The following is an 18,004-nucleotide window of genomic DNA, read 5'->3' as shown; positions in this document are numbered from 1 at the left end:
CGAGGGCAGCAGGGACTGGCCTTTTCGAATTGACTTGGATGTACTGCCACCATAGATGCTGCTGCTCAAACACCAGGTGAGTACCAACGTTCTAAATGGACGAAGGGTGATAATGACTGCAACCAAGGAGCATTCTGCGGCACACAAGTAGTTCACGTGCTGTCGACCTGCAATGATTACTTCAACAGCTAGAGGTCCCCACTGTCACGCCGGGGTAGGGGCCACCGTAACCTTTCACCCACTGAAACCAGGAAGTAGAGACTGTGTGTGCACGTGAAGAGAGTTTCTTCGGCTAATAACCGTCCTGTAGGGTTAAGTACTAAAGGTGGTGCGTTGTCAGTGGTAAATTGCATTCATGAACGCCTTAAGAAGACGGCTCTGTTCAGTACAGAGGGTGAGCTCTCGAATCCACCACACCGCACTGTTTCGAGCTGCCTGTTCCAACAGGACGTACTGCACAGGCCATGCACAAGGTTAGAAAATTTAAAGATATTTCAATTGAATGAGGGTCTGCATGGGGGGGTCCTGGCAACGCTTAACGGTAAATTCAGGCCAGCCGATAACGCTTAACGGTAAATTCAGGCCGGCCGATAACGCTTAACGGTAAATTCAGCATTTTTAGAACATGAGATACCCCTGAAGACGACGGTTTTTTGCCACTAGTCGTCCTTATCTTGTGGCAAGAGACCTATTACGCTATGCCATTCTCGCACGCCTGTAGCCTGGTCCCAGTCTTTAGGGTCGGCTTAGTGGTGTTTTACCGGGCCAGTCAGTCTCTGATGGCCTTTCTACCTCTGGCTGCCATCCTACTATCGCTATACCCTACTTCCGCTGCCATCCTACTTTTCCGCCGACCCTAGGTGCCGAGCTAATTAATCCAAGGCCGTAAACAACACCCCGAGCGGGCTAAGCTGTCTGGGCGGGTGAGGGTCACTCACAGTGCCGTAGAGATATCGGGGAGGCACCGAGGGTATGGATTCCAGGCTAGCACGCCTGCTCCGAACCCTTTAGATTCGGCGGCGACTGAGGAAATTTCATGATCACGATGACGAGCGCCGAAGGCGCGACGAAAATTTTGAAATCTTGACCCTCTGAAACGCTATTTCCTGCATTCTGAAGGGGGGATTTTGCTGAAGAGTAAGCTAAGTTTTATGACATCTCTAAAATACAGAAGAGTTTCAGGTTGATTTTTGAGGGGCGTCACGCCCTCCAGACCTCGCCGGAGCTGCGACATGCTCCCGGGGGAAATTCTTGACACCCTGAACCGCCATTTCTTGCATTTCGATGGGCAAATATTACTGGTAATGTAAGTTAAGTTTAGTGATATCTCTGTTTGTGAAAAAAATACAGAAGAGTTTCAGCTTGAGTTTTGGGGGTCGACGCCCTCCTGACAATATTTTTCGACGGAGGCCCGGCATGCACCCGGGGAAAATCGTAAAATCTTGAACCGCGAAACGCTTAATTTCCTGAATTTTTAGGAGAAAACTTTGCTAGTAGAGTGATAAATAGAAGTGTTTCAGCTTAAAATTCTGTGGGGGCGCCCTACCGACATATTTTCGCCGGAGCCGTGTGCTCCCTGGAGAAAATTTTTGAAATCTTGTCCCACTGAAATGCTTTTTCTTGCGTAACGAGGAATTACTCAATAACGATTAACATTGAATTCAGGATGACAAATAACGCTTAACGAGGAATTAAAACGACCAGTAACGCTTCACGAGTAATATAACGATAAGGCTTAACGGTAAATTCAGGGTGGCCAGTAACGATTAACGGTGAATTAAAATCGCATGTAACGCTTCACGAAAAAGGGCATGCAGACCCTCTTGAATCTGTAATGAATGAATTAAGGGTTAATGACCCGCCCCGAGGTGTATATGGTGTCATAACGCCTGGCCATGTGCTATAACCACCGAATAAAACCACCGAGTGAGCGAAGCGAACGAGGTGGTTTTATGAGGTTGTTATATCACATGACCAGGCGTTATGACACCATATACACCGAGGAAGAGGCGGGTCATTAACGTTATTATCATATAGCTTATCCAAACTGACGCATATAAGAGTAGACAATTTCTGTTTGACGCATAGATCCCTTATACTATTAAGAATGCATTTCAGAATTCACATTTGTCCTTTATTAACAGAAGATGATGAAGAATATGTACAACTGTTGCCTGATTTATTTATTTCAACCACACAGGATAGGGGGGTCGGTTTCAGGTCAGTCAGAAAATGTTATCATTGAAGAATCTCCCTGCAACATGAGCTCAGATAAACCTGAATAGAACACAGGTTCTTTGGCCAGCAGGAAATGGAACGCGCGGAACCTTAGATAGAACGTGGTTTCTTTGGCCAACAGCAAATGGAACACGCGGAACATTTTTGGGAATTTTAAATTTGTTTCCCCTTTTTCATGTATTCTAAGGAAATTTTTAGGAATTCTAAGACAATAAAGATTTTTTTAAACAAGGTTAAGAAAAAGATTCATCAAATAGATACCCCCTCTACAAAATGCAACGGTTATAAAGATTTTTTAAACAAGGTTAAGAAAAGGATTCATCAAAAAGATACCCCCTCTGCAAAATGGAACGGTTGTGTTCTGACATGACGTCATAAGTGGTGTGTTATGGCGTGATAACAGACCACTTATTGTGGGCAATGGAAGCTTTTGATTGGTCGACGCCATCTACCTATGTGATAATTAAGGGTTAATGACCCGCCCCAAGGTGTATATGGTGTCATAACGCCTGGCCATGTGCTATAACCACCGAATAAAATCACCGAGTGAGCGAAGCGAACGAGGTGGTTTTCTGAGGTGGTTATAGCACATGACCAGGCGTTATGACACCATATACACCGAGGAAGAGGCGGGTCATTAACGTTATTATCATATAGCTTATCCAAACTGACGCATATAAGAGTAGACAATTTCTGTTTGACGCATAGATCCCTTATACTATTAAGAATGCATTTCAGAATTCACATTTGTCCTTTATTAACAGAAGATGATGAAGAATATGTACAACTGTTGCCTGATGTATTTATTTCAACCACACAGGATAGGAGGGTCAGTTTCAGGTCAGTCAGAAAATGTTATCATTGAAGAATCTCCCTGCAACATGATCTCAGGTAACCTGAATAGAACACAGGTTCTTTGGCCAGCAGGAAATGGAACGCGCGGAACCTTGGATAGAACGTGGTTTCTTTGGCCAACAGCAAATGGAACACGCGGAACATTTTTGGGAATTTTAAATTTGTTTCCCCTTTTTCATGTATTCTAAGAAAATTTTTAGGAATTCTAAGACAATAAAGATTTTTTAAACAAGGTTAAGAAAAAGATTCATCAAATAGATACCCCCTCTACAAAATGCAACGGTTATAAAGATTTTTTAAACAAGATTAAGAAAAAGATTCATCAAAAAGATACCCCCTTTACAAAATGGAACGGTTGTGTTCTGACATGACGTCATAAGTAGTGTGTTATGGCGTGATAACAGACCACTTATTGTGGGCAATGGAGGCTTCTGATTGGTCGACGCCATCTACCTATGTGATAATAAACAATAAAGCTAAGTCCTTGCTACATGTAAGAATATGCCATAGTGGCTACAACGTTAGAATCATCCGACCAAAAGCAAATTAAAGTAATCTATGTGCACGAAACTGATATGTTTCCTTAACCTCTCCTAGCACTTTTTAAAAATTTCATTGCCGGGCTTAAAATATCACCTTCATTATGCACTGGTTTAAGTCAAGCACAAGTATTTCTGATGTCTACCCATATGAGAAGCCAAAGTGATATACCCTTATTTGGCCATCTGTTATTCCTATACCCAGTTTATCACCTGTTGATCCCCTACTGACCTTTGTGAATACTGACCTTTGTACCCTTTCAGACAAGCCCATGGTGAATGTACACCAGGCTGGAGTCAGTAAGCGAGGACTGGTGCCCAGTCTCAGTCCGTTCGGGATAAAACTCATGACCTACCTGCGCATGGTCAACATCCCCTATCAGATACACAGCGAAACCTTCAGACGTGGGCCAAAGGTAACTCTTCAAAACAATTTCATTTAAAGATATGTATATATTTTATTGTCAGTAGTCTTCTTTCCTGAAAGCAAAGGTTCTGCACACAATGGTAATTAAGTAGAAAAACCTCCATGTTTGATTATGGCTGGCTAGTGTTGTCATATCTGACAACGTGGTATCAATGACCAAGAAGTTTTTATCTTTTTTTTAAGGCTAATGGACACAGGATTGATTGATCACTGGTTTGACCCCTTGCTGTTCTGGGCCAGGCTTTGTGTCCTTAAGAAAGGCAGTTGACTTGGTGTTCTTCACACCACCCAGGTGTAAAAATGGGTACCAGACTTTGGTTAGGAAGGTAACAGGCAGTGGAAGGAGAGGGGTTGTGTCAGCTGCCCAATAATGATTGACTGTCCTTAATAAGACAGTGGATAACAACCCACTGCCCATTTGGCCTCAAAAAGGTTACCTCTCTTTTTACTGGATAAAGAACTTATCAATAAGGTTTCAGGTTTGCCAACAATGTTTTTCAGGGGAAGATACCATGGATCACTTACAAGGGACAATCTATGGGTGACTCAGGTCTCATCATGGAGTTCCTTAATGAAGAGTTTGGAGTTGACCTGGATTCACCGCTGTCAGAAAAGGAACGTGCCATCAGCCGGGCATTCATCAAGATGCTGGAGGAGAGCACTTACTGGTACGGAAACTAACTGGCGTCGCGTTGGCGCAGTGGCAGGGTGTTTGGCCCCAGAACCCAGAGATATCGGGTTCGAATCCGGGGTTCCCTGATTTGTTCCATTGACGTTGTGCCCTTGGGAAAGGCACTTTACACGACTTTCCCCACTTTACTCAGGTGAAAATGAGTACCTAGCTTCGGTTAGGGACGTCCCTCGGTTAGGACGTTAAATGGAGGTCCCGTGTTTGAGAAGAGCCACACCCTGCGCACGTTAAAGAACCCACCACACCTTTCGAAAAGAGTAGGGGCATGCCCCGGTGTATGATGGTCCAAATCTTACAGTCCGGTCTGGGATGACATCTTGAAAAGGTGATAGTTCACCTGTTATGTCAATACTTCCACAAAATGTGGTAAATCGAAATAAAAAAAATAAAAGATGAAATAAAATGAATCTAGAATTGCATGACAAACGTTTCTCAGGCAACTGAACAAGTTTTATAGACGGTCAGACATTTCGGATAGCATACAGAATTTTTATCTTGATATCATGGAAAGCAAATGTCAGATGCTATCTGAAACGTCTGACTCTAGAATCATGATCAAGCTGCTTTGGTATATGTCCAATGAAATTGAATTGAATAGACTTAGAGAATATACGTTTTATATCTATTTTCCATTCACCGAGAGAAAGAAAATTTTAGAGTACATGTACACTTATCTTAATCTTTTTATATATAACTATAAACTGTGTTTAATGTAGCTTGAAATTGTCAAGAATTTGTTAACACGACAAACACATAAATTGAACCTCATACCATTTACTCGCACAAAGAGATACGCTAGCAGTTCCCTGCAGTATATTGTAAAACTCATGAACAATAAGATGTAATGGACTTTTTATGTATACAGTATAGTGTTGATTTTAACGCGCCGTGAGATTTAATTGTTGTATTAGTATTTTATTGTGTGTATAAGAGATCCAACGCTATGCAATGAATTCTGCAATTCAGCCCTTTTGGGCTGCGAAGAGATTCAACAAATGAACCGGTCATAAAAATCATAGAATTTCAGAGCATGTTTTGTCATCTTTCTCCAGGGGTATCGGCTACGACCGGTGGCAGGAGAACTACTCCCACTTGGGGCAGCTGTTTGAAGTTCCCTCGGCCGTCCGGCTCTTTATTTTCCCCACGTTCTCACGGAATGTCCGAAAGATGCTACATGTTCAGGGGCTGGGCAGGCACTCCACTGAGGAGATCCATGGCATCATTCACAAAGATGTCTGGGCTGCTTCTGAGTTCTTAGGTAAGGATAAACAAAAGTCTCTGTACCCACTCTTGCTCTGAGATGTTTCTTTAACAGCCTTTGTCTTTTGGAAGATAAAACTCAGTGTGGTATCAATGCGTGCCTCTGTTTTTGCTTTTTTTTTAACCAGTCAAAACAGAGGTACTGTTTTCTGTGTCTTTTCATGTCTTGGTGTATGTCTGTAGTTACTTGAATATCATAGAGTGATAGGAGGAAGTGAGGAGGAAGATGGTGTAACTGTAGACTGGCAGGTTGGCTTCACGGTGGCCTGGGTCAAAAGTTGGTTCCGCAGGCTGGCAGGAAAATGTGTAGGCAGAACAACATGGACAGATTTAGTGAGAAATTTACAATAATGAAGAAAACAAGATATTCACAATATATTTCACGGAGGTCTTTGATTTCTTGTTTGTTTATGTTTGGTTGCTTCTGTATGCTTCAACACTGTAAAGAGTAAGAAATATGATCATAATAATGAGACATATTTTGTGTTGCACATAGTACCATTGTTACTGTCTGACCTTTAAAGCAAGAGGTAGATAACAGAATAAAATTCATGCAAATGTTATTGTGCATATATTTGCCTTCAAGTTGATGAATATATGTGACGAGGAGTGTTTGATCTCTAACTTACATTTTGTACATTTTTGTCAGGTAACAAGCGATACTTTATGGGTGAGGAGCCGACAACCGCAGACCCAACTGTTTTTGGAATGTTTGCACAATTCCTGTGGACCACACCCGAACACTCGCACCTCTACAAGCTGACCAATGAACAGTATCCTAACATCAAGGACTACTGTTTCCGTATGAAGGAACAGTATTGGCCAGACTGGGATGAAATCGTTGGTACAAAAAAATGATGTGATTTGTGATTAAAATCCTCCCACACCATTATTGATGTATAGGGCGGTACCCATCTCCGTTTCATAGCCCTGGGCCACACTGTGGTGCAATCACTGTAGCAGGGGGCTAGTGCACTGGCAGTGAAGTGTGTTTAACTTCCATACTGTTTCAGAAGTATGTACCATTTTTATAAAGTCTTTGGTATGACTTAGTGCGCCTCTTGTCCAGAAGTGTCCTAACCCGGGGCTTGAACCCGGACCTTCTGGTCTAAGTAATTTGAACCAGATGTGGCAAGTACCAGAAGCGCAGACCACTACACCACAGGGACACTCCCGATTTGCGATGGTACTGCTATTTATAGTTTTATGAATTTGCAAACTGCTCTTGGTAAGAATCCCCACCCCCTGAAAACATAGGGTATGTTTTGGTCTGTGTGTGTGTGTTTGTTTGTGGTGGTGTGTGTTCGTAGTTTTTTAAATAAAGTTGAGAGACAGGATGTGAGCAGAAGATTGTGTAACCAGAGATTGGCAAGATGGGAAAGTTGGTCCGAGATTTTAATTTGTTATCAATCTATGCAAGACCAAGATATGATATTTTTGCCAGCCTTTCCCTGGCTAGAATTATTTAACCGTTTCTGACATTGATGGCTTTATTGGTGCAACTGTCAATCATATAACACTCAGCACTTGTGTAATACTTATAAGTGAAATCTGTCAGTGCCAATGTTCAAATTGTGAAACAGAACATCAAAGTATTTAATCACCAGCTGAGGGCTTCATTACCCTACAGGCTGAGTTTAGATTCTGGCATGTTTCGAACGTCTATATAGGTATTTTTATGATTGTCTATTAATGGTTGTCTTTTTTTTTTTAAACGTTTGCCAACCGTACTTATAGAAAAAAATGACAAAATAAAAAGGCTAACAAAAAGCGTAGTAAAAAGACGTACAAAACAAGCCAAGGCATATCCTCTGCTTGGAGAGTAGTCTGGGTGCCCTTATTGTGTTGGCGATTAAATTAAGCCAGTTTAGGTTATTTCTACTTACTGTCTAGAACTTTACTTTTTAAAATCTTAGCCAGCCCTCAGTTTGCATATATAATGTTAGCAATTATTAAGGCCACTGATGTTGTTTATGTTTTATTCATCATTACTTTGTTTAGCTGTTGATTCAAACTAGTTGCCAGGAATATGATTGGCATTGGGGTCATCGACCTCCAACAGCAGACAATACGTGTGCCTGAAGAAGTCCAGCATGACTCCCAAATGGAGTTCATGTAATTTTATCATATTGCACTCTCCCACAACTGTGAAGGGAGTTTTGGTCTGTAATGATCTGTAATGCTGCGTACAATCGATGTATTGAGAAATGTATATTTGTAATGAGAAGTTGTTCCTTTTTTCACTTAAAAATATTGACATTCAAAAGAAAGGCAGAAGTACGAATTCTGCCGCCACTGTGACCTGATTATACTTACCTGTCAATCACAATCATTACTCGTCAATCAGAGTCATTACTTTATGAATAAAAAAAGGTTGAAAAACACTCTCATTTTCTCAAAGCCTCTTCTTTGTATAATTATATAAAAAATCCTGCTCCCAAATAATTAAGTAATAAACAAAGTTTATAAAGAAAATAACAGTAAAAATGAACCCTCATTATGTAATCATACAAATGTAATACTCGTCCCCGATATACTAGTATGCCACGCTTCCTTTACATCCGGGCTACATGATGATGATGATCTACATCCGGGATATACGATGATGATGATGATGATGATGATGATGATGATGATGATGATGATGATGAAATCGGGGTCAAGAAAAAGACGGCAAAGTTTTCTAGATGATGATGATGATGATGATGATGATGATGATGATGATGATGATGATGATGATGATGATGATGATGATGAAAGGGGACCGGTATGCATCCGGGATACATGATGATGATGAATTTGGCTTCAAGAAAAAGACGGCAAAGTTTTCTAGATGATGATGATGATGATGATGATGATGATGATGGTGATGATGATGATGAAAGGGGACCGGTATGCATCCGGGATACATGATGATGATGAATTTGGCTTCAAGAAAAAGACGGCAAAGTTTTCTAGATGATGATGATGATGATGATGATGATGATGATGATGATGATGATGATGATGATGATGATGATGATGATGATGATGATGATGAAAGGGGACCGTTATACATCCGGGATACATGATGAATTTGGGGTCAAGAAAAAGACGGTAAAGTTTTCTAGATGATGATGATGATGATGATGATGATGATGATGATGATGATGATGATGATGAAAGGGGACCGGTATACATCCGGGATACATGATGATGATGAAATCGGGGTCAAGAAAAAGACGGCAAAGTTTTCTAGATGATGATGATGATGATGATGATGATGAAATCGGGGTCAAGAAAAAGACGGCAAACTTTTCTAGATGATGATGATGATGATGATGAAAAAGGATCGGTATACATCCGGGCTACACGATGATGATGATTATGACATCCCGGTCAAAATAGATACGGCAAAGTTTTCTAGATGCCGCCCGCTATAAGTGAGAATTTGCCAATGGAGCGATTTGCGCTCTATCGTGTTTTTGGAATGGGCTAACTCAAAAGACTCGTATGGGGTTCACAACTTTATATTCCCTAGGTTTTGACGAGCCAAGGAATCACAATTTACATATTTCTTGTGGCCGAAAAGTGTTTCTATTGCGGGACTGATTTTCCGTCTATTCGTTCTTAGGTTTAATCCTGGTCGTCTAATAAATACAGTTACAAATAATGACACATTTAATAATCATACAGCGTATTTGTCATCTTGGATGATTTAAGAATGATTTTCAACTATTTCCGAACTGCAACATGGCGATCCGTGGTGCCTGACGCATAATTCCGGAGCGGAGGTAGAACTGCAAGGAGAGAAACGTCCATGCAGCTGACTGTCTTGACATAAGATAGTGCATAACTTGATAAGTATGAAGTGGTATACACACACGCACGCACACACACGCACACACACACACACACACACATACGCACATTTCTTTCAAAGCTAGATTACTTACTAGTTATCTCTACATGGACAACTAAACGAGGGTCAGGTTTACTAAGTTTTAGTAACTTTGGTGTTTAATACTTTCGATCAGCGGCCTATTTCCAAACAGTAACCCGACAATGATATAATGCTGACTCGGCCATCCAAACTGCCGCTGGCTCCACAGATGGAAAGTGAAGTTGTCAGGGTCCGTATCAGAGTCGTCACGTACTGCCCAAGGACAGTTTCTTTCCGTTGACTTAACATACTGATCGTTCCCACCATTGAATACGTTTGTGTTCCTAGTTAATTCTAAGTATATTTCCGGACCATAGAACGTACCTATGCACATCAACGGGCCACAACGTGATAAACGTACTCATCGATAAACAGTCTTCGATAAAATCTAGTTACTACTCTTTTACTTTCTTGGCGACTTGATACCGGTTAGTGCACGAATTTCCAAGTAGAGATATGTAATTTCAATAAAACGTGAAGACAGTGATACGTATTTCCCTTCTGTTATCACCTGTGAACATTACGAAGACCCTTTCAATTTTACTGCAAGGTTGTTTCCAAATAAACCATTTCAGAATTGACGTAAATCCTACAGCAGGAATTGATATTTCAACATCACAGCAACTATATGTGAAATGGGTATCATACTTAGCAAATTGAAGCTAGCATAGAGTAAAGAGTGGGGGTTATCTGTGGGTGCCCGATGTACATCTGTAACTGACCTTGTAACAGAAGAGTGTTTAACTTATAACTTGTAACAGAAGAGTGTTGTATGGATCAGGAAGTCATCACCAGTGATGGACCGAGACGAGGGGGGATACAAGCTCAGCCACGTTTGGGATTGCGTTCTCGTCGCAAAAGCGCCAACTACATCGGCTACTTATAGCGGCGAGAAGCAGTACTCCAGTCAGAAGCTCTGAAGAAGGTGTCTGACAGACACCGAAACGTCAGCAGGTGAGATTCCTGGTTGTGAAAAAAGAAACTCCAAATATCCCATGTTCTACCAACCTGATGAAATCATTTTCGGAAGAAGAGTGTTTAACTTATAGTTGGAATAACCACAGCTTTGGTTGAAGTCTTCATTGTTTACTTTCCCAACAGTGCCTCACCCATAGTTTTGTAACCTGTGGTCAACACAAAGCGTGAACTGTGCTCTGAGTTACGTCGATGAAAGTTAGACATCCAGGCAATGAGATACGCCAAAAATAGTTACTCAAGCAACAAGATAAAATTTTGAAACATATCTATTCAGAGTTTTGGTATAAAACCTAGTTCTACCAGATCTTTCTTTAGTCACTGACAAAAGATAGCGGATGCTGTCTGAAACGTCTGACTGTTTCAAAATTTTATCCAGTTGCTTGAATAACTCTTTTTGGTGTGCTCTGAGTTGTATCTGTCACTGAAGATTAACAACTCGCATTGACATGTTTTAATGACAACTTTGTCGATCCATTCTTTGCATAACAGTAACTTCTTACAGCAAGACAATTGCATTGTAACATCTGTGACGGAACCAATAATACAGTATATCTAATCTTGCAAAAAATCGTCATTTAAGTATGTACAAGAATTCATTCAACAAGTTATAAACAAATTGTTCTGCCGAGTTTGCAAGACTACTCAAGACATAAAGTATAGCTGGAATAATTGTTACAGCATCAAAATAGCCACCAGAGAAATCGGAAGCCTATAGACATATCTAGCACCTCTGACTACAGTGCCTCTTCCATCATGGTGTAACAGTACTTGACTTGGTAAAGATGATGACACCATGAGTGTAAGAATTATATTTTTATGCAATTGAAATAACATTGATACCCTTTAGTCTTTTAATTAACAACACAATCAACATTAGTCCTTTTTTTAAATTCCTTTTAGAGATACAATAACTTTACATTGCTTCCACATAGTTGCCAATATTGTTTAATCTAATAAAGACATTCATGAGTAAGATTGATTTTGTGCCCTTCAAACAAATAACTTCAATGCAAGATTGCAGAAATTGTTACTTAGATTTTGATAAAGCATTGAGAGAGCTTAGTGTTTAGTGGAAACGCGAAGTTAATCATAGATTGTGACACAAGAGGTGCCAAAAATACTGCATTCCTTTTGAATGGATCTACATTTGCATAGTTATGACTGGGTATGGCCCTCTCTGTGAGAGTACAGACATTGTCTTGCTAGAAATGGGGCTTTGAAGTTGGGGCTTAGAAGTATCTTCCCTGTTATGAAGTTAAGTTCAAGCAATCCTGGTTTAAGCAGAAACAAACTGTTCAGACACTAACAATGTCTTTGAAAGCATGATGCTTATTTGTTACTCTATGCAGCAACATATAACTATGATACAGGCAAACCTGCTCATCCAACATCTACATCAGACAACCACCTCTTCTTAACAACCACATCATAACAGCTCCAAACATTCGGTCCCCAGACAGTGCGAAATGGAACGAAATGGAACAAACTAAAACAACATATGTAACATTATGAAATGAAATACCAGTAGATAGCGAAATATAAGCAACGTTGTAACATTCACAGTAGACCAGAACAGGAAGCATTTTAAATACAGAAGTGAGTGGTAAATAAATAATAACATGTTTTATTTCTTGACATCTCCTATAGATTCCTTCCTCCAACCACGGACGCTGTCACGTTCCATTTCATTCCATTTCGCACTTTCTTGTGACCCCAAACATTCTACATTTACAAAAAACTTTGCTTCTTTACTTGGCAACCATCTTTCAAGCCCAATCAACAACAACTTCATTAAAAATTTCACCCTGATTCTATGGCATGAAAAGCAAGCTGTTCCAAATATGCAAAATTGCCTGTTTGTAAACCTAACATTTATTCTCAGAATATTTGTTTTCTGAATATACATGAAATTGCCAATGGGTTCTTGAAATGTTCCTGAAACATTCTTGAAAATCTGGACTTTTTGGGGATCAAGTTAAGATTATGTAACTCAAGGGTCATGCATTTCTGTCAAATAGACATAAACAGAATGGAATGACTGGATGAAAAGAAGGTTATGACTAACATCGATGTCAGAAACTGCACATAAGCTAAGAATTCTTGTAACATTTCTAAAGGAGCTCCCGTCCTTCAAACTGCAGGTTCCCATCTGTGGAGTACTGGTCCAGGCAGCCATGGTGTCCGGTTTGCGGGCAGGGGGAGAAACCGCTGGTGTCGTACTTGGCCCAACCGCTCTCGTACCCTAGTGTCATCCAGTGCTGGGCATGTTTGTAAATCTCGTGGCCATACCTGCATGTTGGGAAAACAGTGAGAATTGCTTGGTATTTCCAGTTAGATCCTTTCTTTTGGCCTATGCTTGCTATTTAAAGATAGCAATGTGATAAACTGCAGCAAGTTTCCAGACATTTCAGAGAAAAACACTTACCAAAGAGAACAATAGCACAAACGTAACCAACTCATCAACAAAGTTGCCCAAAAGTGTAGCTGTACATGTAGCTCAGGAGGTTTTCTCCTTGGTCAAACTAAGACTTCAGAATATCAGAGAAGTGTTCCTACTTTTAAAAAAACCTTTATCAGATGTCTTTCGGATGCCAGTACTGTTTCTCTTTGAAGTATTACACACTTCAAATTCAAATTTCTGGAATTCTCACTGGAAGAAGAGGGCAAGGCCGTTGGGTGTTCATGATGAAGCCTCCATGATCATACATGTAGTAAAACAAACTTTGAGACAACTGCCAATATTCCAACCCTTGCCTTGCACTCATATATTGTGTAAAAGTCATTAAGCTGATTTGACACCTCAATGCCGAAAGCAATCTCCAGGTCAGGGGGTTCAACTCAGGGTCTCCATACCCACCAGAAGTGGGAGGTTTAATCCTAGCAGGTTAAACCAGGGGTCAGAGTGATTCATACCCATTATAACCTGACCCTGGTAAGGTTAACTTTAGACATCACCTTTGCCCGCAAGTGCTGTGAGGTTATTGTGTGGTATTAGAAACATTGAAGGATAGATTTAAGTCCACCCACGGTGCATAACCCACTGAAGAGGCGGCGTAATGCAAATTGTAAAGTAAGCATACTCTTACACGAATGTACTAGTCTAACTCTTGAAACATTCAACTGACTATGGTCAACTTGAGTCCTGTGCATGGCCTGTTTGCTATACTCAATACTGTGGACAATACCAGTGATTTCAAATCTGAATAGATACAGTATATAATCTTACAAAAATTGTCCAGCTGAAGTGTGTTCAGGCATGCTACTAATTTATTTTTCCACTTCAACAAAAATACTCACGACAGACTTCAAAAGTCCATGTTTATGTATCCCGCCTACTATTTACTGTGCACCTAACAGGCTGTTGCTATCAGCAGCCAAAAGGGCTGTAAAACTTTACAACTTGCTTCCCTCTCTTACAATTACTGCTGCAGTTTACTTGTAATTCTATCCCTTTTCACCAGCGTGTAAGATAAAACATAACACGAGTTAAAGAGATGAATGCTTTCACTGTGGGTCATAACTGCTCCTCAAAATGCCCGTGGACAGTTTACATGCAGAAATACATGAAATATGATCAGTCCATGATGCTGAGACCCAATTTAAGGCCCTGTTGTCAGAACTTAGAGCCCTGTAGATCGATGTGTGTTACAGCGGCCAGGCTGTGAGGCACCATGATTGGAAACACCCATTAAATTTCCCCACACACCTGCTTCAGAAGGACCCCTTGTTTGCCCCGGGATATTACAGACATAAATATTACTTAGGCCTCGGAAAAAAAAGTTGTGTTTCCCGTTACCCGGCCGACTTGAGGAGAAACCTGCCAATCCTAGTCTTTTTTTGGTGGACTGTTTAAACAAGGGACATAAAGATCTGACAGACTTCCTGTAGAATGTGCAGTAATCTGTTAACATGAAAACAGACTCTCAGAGGAAAGTTTGTACTTTGTTGCACACAGTTTCAGGGAGTGAACAGGGTCAGGTGTAAGTTTTCACCCCAGCCTTCTGTTTTCATGACTTTAAAAAAAATCTGTTAACCAAGAAATTAAATTGGTGTGGCCTTTGCCTGCACCAATTACATTGCAGGGTGAGCAGCTTGGGATGACAAAACACAGCCCACACACAGACAGCTCAGACATGTACATGTAGGCTCCAGGTGTGGGTTTAGAGCAGGTCTGTCAAGTTTGAATCCAATGGGGCATTCATTCATTAAGCTCTACTGATTGAGATTATTTTGCAATGGGTGGGTTATGTCCATTCAGTATTCCATTCACACTATTGCACTATTAAATGCATGACATTCATGCAATGAATCATCACTGCAATTGCTTTCCTATGAATCTTTAATTTCTGTGGCATGCAATGAATACATGTCATCAATTTGATATATTATTGCTATTTTTCTTGTCCTTAGCCGCACCAATTTAATTTCTTGGTTCACTGATTTTTAGAATAATTTTAGCAACAAAAAAAAAATATCATAAATACAGAGGGCTGGGGTGAAAACTTGCACCTGACCCTGTTCACACCCTGAAACTGTGTGCCTCAAAGTACAGATTTTCCGCTGAGATTCTGTTTTCATGTTGATTTTGGAATTTACCATTTTTCAAAAAAATCCGTTAACCAAGAAATTGCATAGACTGCATTTTGCATGATTTGCTGTTGATATTGTGTGCTGGCATGGATGAAGAAATTCAAATTCTTATAATCTTCTTTTAGATAAGGCGACACCAATTTAATTTCTTGGTTAACCGATTTTTTGGGTAAAATTTTAGCACAAGGACATCATTAAAACAGAATGCTGGGGTGAAAACTTGCACCCGACCCTGTTCACTCCCTGAAACTGTGTGCACCAAAGTACAGACTTTCCTCTGAGATTCTGTTTTCCTGTTGATTTTCCAATCTAGCATTTTTTTAAAAATTCCGTTGACCAAGAAATTAAATTGGTGTGGCCTAATAAAATGAATGCATCTTTTTTACTTCCTTTACCAGAATGTTGAATCAGTCATACTTTATTATTTCCAGGTCGAGTTACATCTTTTGAGGTTTGAAAAACACTACCAGGAGTATGTCTGTGAATATTAGCCATCCAGGTCAGGAAAAGAGGAATGAAATTGAATCTTTACTAGTGTATTAATATGTAACTACATATATTTAGTTAATACACTTAGTTATTATCATAATGATTGTAATTACTACATAAGAATTGCATAATTTTTATATCGATTAATTTCTCCTCATTGAAAAAAATCTGCAGAACGGGCGCTTGAAAGTTTATTAATCCAGTTGTAGAGATTCAATTTTATTCCTCCTACCAGGAGTTTGGCCTGGTCTGAAGGCCTTGAGAGTCGTTGGTCTCCTTTATTGAAAACGAGGTCAATGTGTACTTAATGTGGACATTTTCAGGGCATTGAGAAATGGAGTCTGTCTCAGTTGGAATCTCCTCTAAAAGCTGTTAAATGATTCATGGCCCGAAGGTACAATCTGTTCACATCTAAGTAGGCCAACCAGCTTTCAGGAAATATCCTTGAGAGGAACGTATGACGCGCTAACAGAAGAAGACAGTTTCATTGATATGATAGTCCTGCTGGTGTTAGGAAATAGGTTACTATTCTGTAGTGTAGGAACCTGGCCTGTTTCCAACCGCCTGCAAGACTTTGTGAAAAAAGCGATAATGGCCTTTAGAGGCGATTCTGGCAAACTTCCCATGCTTTTGTACAGGAATGAACACCCGGTCATGACCTAAATTGACTCAAATTATTAACCGTGAAGGACTGCAGGGGCTGGGTTTACGCAAAATAGAAAGAATTGGGGTTCAGGACGATTCGGCCCTTTCCCAAGTCAGCCCTGTCAACTCGGCCCAACACCCTGGTCAACTTTGTCAGGCTTAGGGTTACGCGTTAGGGTGTTGGGCCAAGTTGACCAGGGAGTTGGGCTGAGTTTGTCTGATTAAGAATGGGCCATGTCAGTAAAGGGCCGAAGCATTTGATCTCCAAGAATTGCACTGAAATTCTGTTGGATATTGGAATGCATGCTGAAGTGTACACCATAATGTATTTCATAAAGTTGTTTTCTCACTTTCCTTTTTAAAGCCTTGAACATGTGTGGAGGAGACTTCCTGCATTTGCATTAAGTGTTAAAGACAATGCCAGCAGACGCCACTGTCAATGTAACGGGATCATGCCCCGATTTTCAGACAAGGCAAACTCCTGAAGGTAACAGCTAGAAGTTAGGTGGTGGGTCGTATCAATCAATTCAAATACATTTATCTTGCATCAGGAGAATTAGGCAATACGGTAGCCAAGGGGAAACATTATTCAAACGATTATCACATCAAAATGGCACTTTCTTTTATCAGGTTGAAATGGTGTGTATAATGGCAACTAAGGACTTTTACAGTACTGTAAATGCATTTAAGTTTGCGTGGTTTTTATTTCGCGCTAAGGCAAAAATGGAGTGTTTGCGGTGGTTTTAAGTTTGCGGCAGCGGTACGGTCACATACTGCTACAGTATTGGACAAAAATGTTCGTGGCAGTTTTAAGTTCGCAGTGAAATGGTCGCCGCGAAAACCGCGAATATAAAACCACCGCGAACATTTCTGCATTTCCAGTAATAACTACAGTAGATCTTTTGAAAGGTATGGAAATCTGGTTAGTGTAGCAGATCAATTGTGTTGCCTGACTACATATCAAATATCAGACATCGAAACCTGATTCACCACTGAAATAAGCCTACATTTCTCTGTTATGTGTTCTACATGGACACCCTATACTTGGTATTTCAAGCTTGACTAAAATGTAGCTGTTTCCTTCACTTGTTCATTTAGACCCTTGTGCCCAGTGACACTAATAGGGCAGCAACTTTCCTTGCTGTTTCAGTAGCAGGGTATAATTTTACAGGGACGAGTTGCTAGCCCTTCCCTTTTAACATGCTTGAGGCACTTCCTCAAATACAGGACCCCCATTAATGTACCTTCTGAGCCCCAACCGAGATGCCCTTCCGAGGACTTCCCAGGTCTCCCATTTACCAACTAATTGGAACCAGGAGCTCAACTGTTAGGCGGCTACAAGTTGAGCTACAGGACCATCCCTGAAATGT

General features: G+C 40.5%; 2 protein-coding genes across 7 annotated transcripts in view; one reads left to right on the top strand and one right to left on the bottom strand.

Annotated features, from left to right (window-relative positions):
- The first annotated feature begins 248 nt into the window (after positions 1 to 248).
- LOC136436218 (failed axon connections homolog) lies at positions 249 to 7,719 on the top strand. The gene is made up of 5 exons (XM_066430008.1): positions 249 to 473; positions 3,897 to 4,048; positions 4,561 to 4,727; positions 5,803 to 6,008; positions 6,660 to 7,719. Exons 1-5 carry the CDS (start codon positions 356 to 358, stop codon positions 6,866 to 6,868), a joined length of 852 nt encoding a protein of 283 aa, XP_066286105.1. The 5' UTR covers positions 249 to 355; the 3' UTR covers positions 6,869 to 7,719.
- A 5,220-nt stretch (positions 7,720 to 12,939) lies between these two features.
- LOC136436224 (uncharacterized) overlaps positions 12,940 to 18,004 on the bottom strand; it is a 113,467-nt gene continuing 108,402 nt past the window's right edge. For all 6 annotated transcript variants that reach the window (XM_066430017.1, XM_066430020.1, XM_066430018.1 and 3 more), the window contains one exon: positions 12,940 to 13,199. In XM_066430017.1, coding sequence (XP_066286114.1) covers positions 13,022 to 13,199 — 178 coding nt within the window. In that variant the 3' untranslated portion in view covers positions 12,940 to 13,021. The remainder of the gene's footprint in view (positions 13,200 to 18,004) is intronic.

This window comes from Branchiostoma lanceolatum, chromosome 6, assembly GCF_035083965.1.
Source record: "Branchiostoma lanceolatum isolate klBraLanc5 chromosome 6, klBraLanc5.hap2, whole genome shotgun sequence".
NCBI lineage: Eukaryota > Metazoa > Chordata > Leptocardii > Amphioxiformes > Branchiostomatidae > Branchiostoma > Branchiostoma lanceolatum.
Note: the sequence above shows the minus strand (reverse complement) of the source record. Positions and strands in the feature narration are given on the sequence as shown.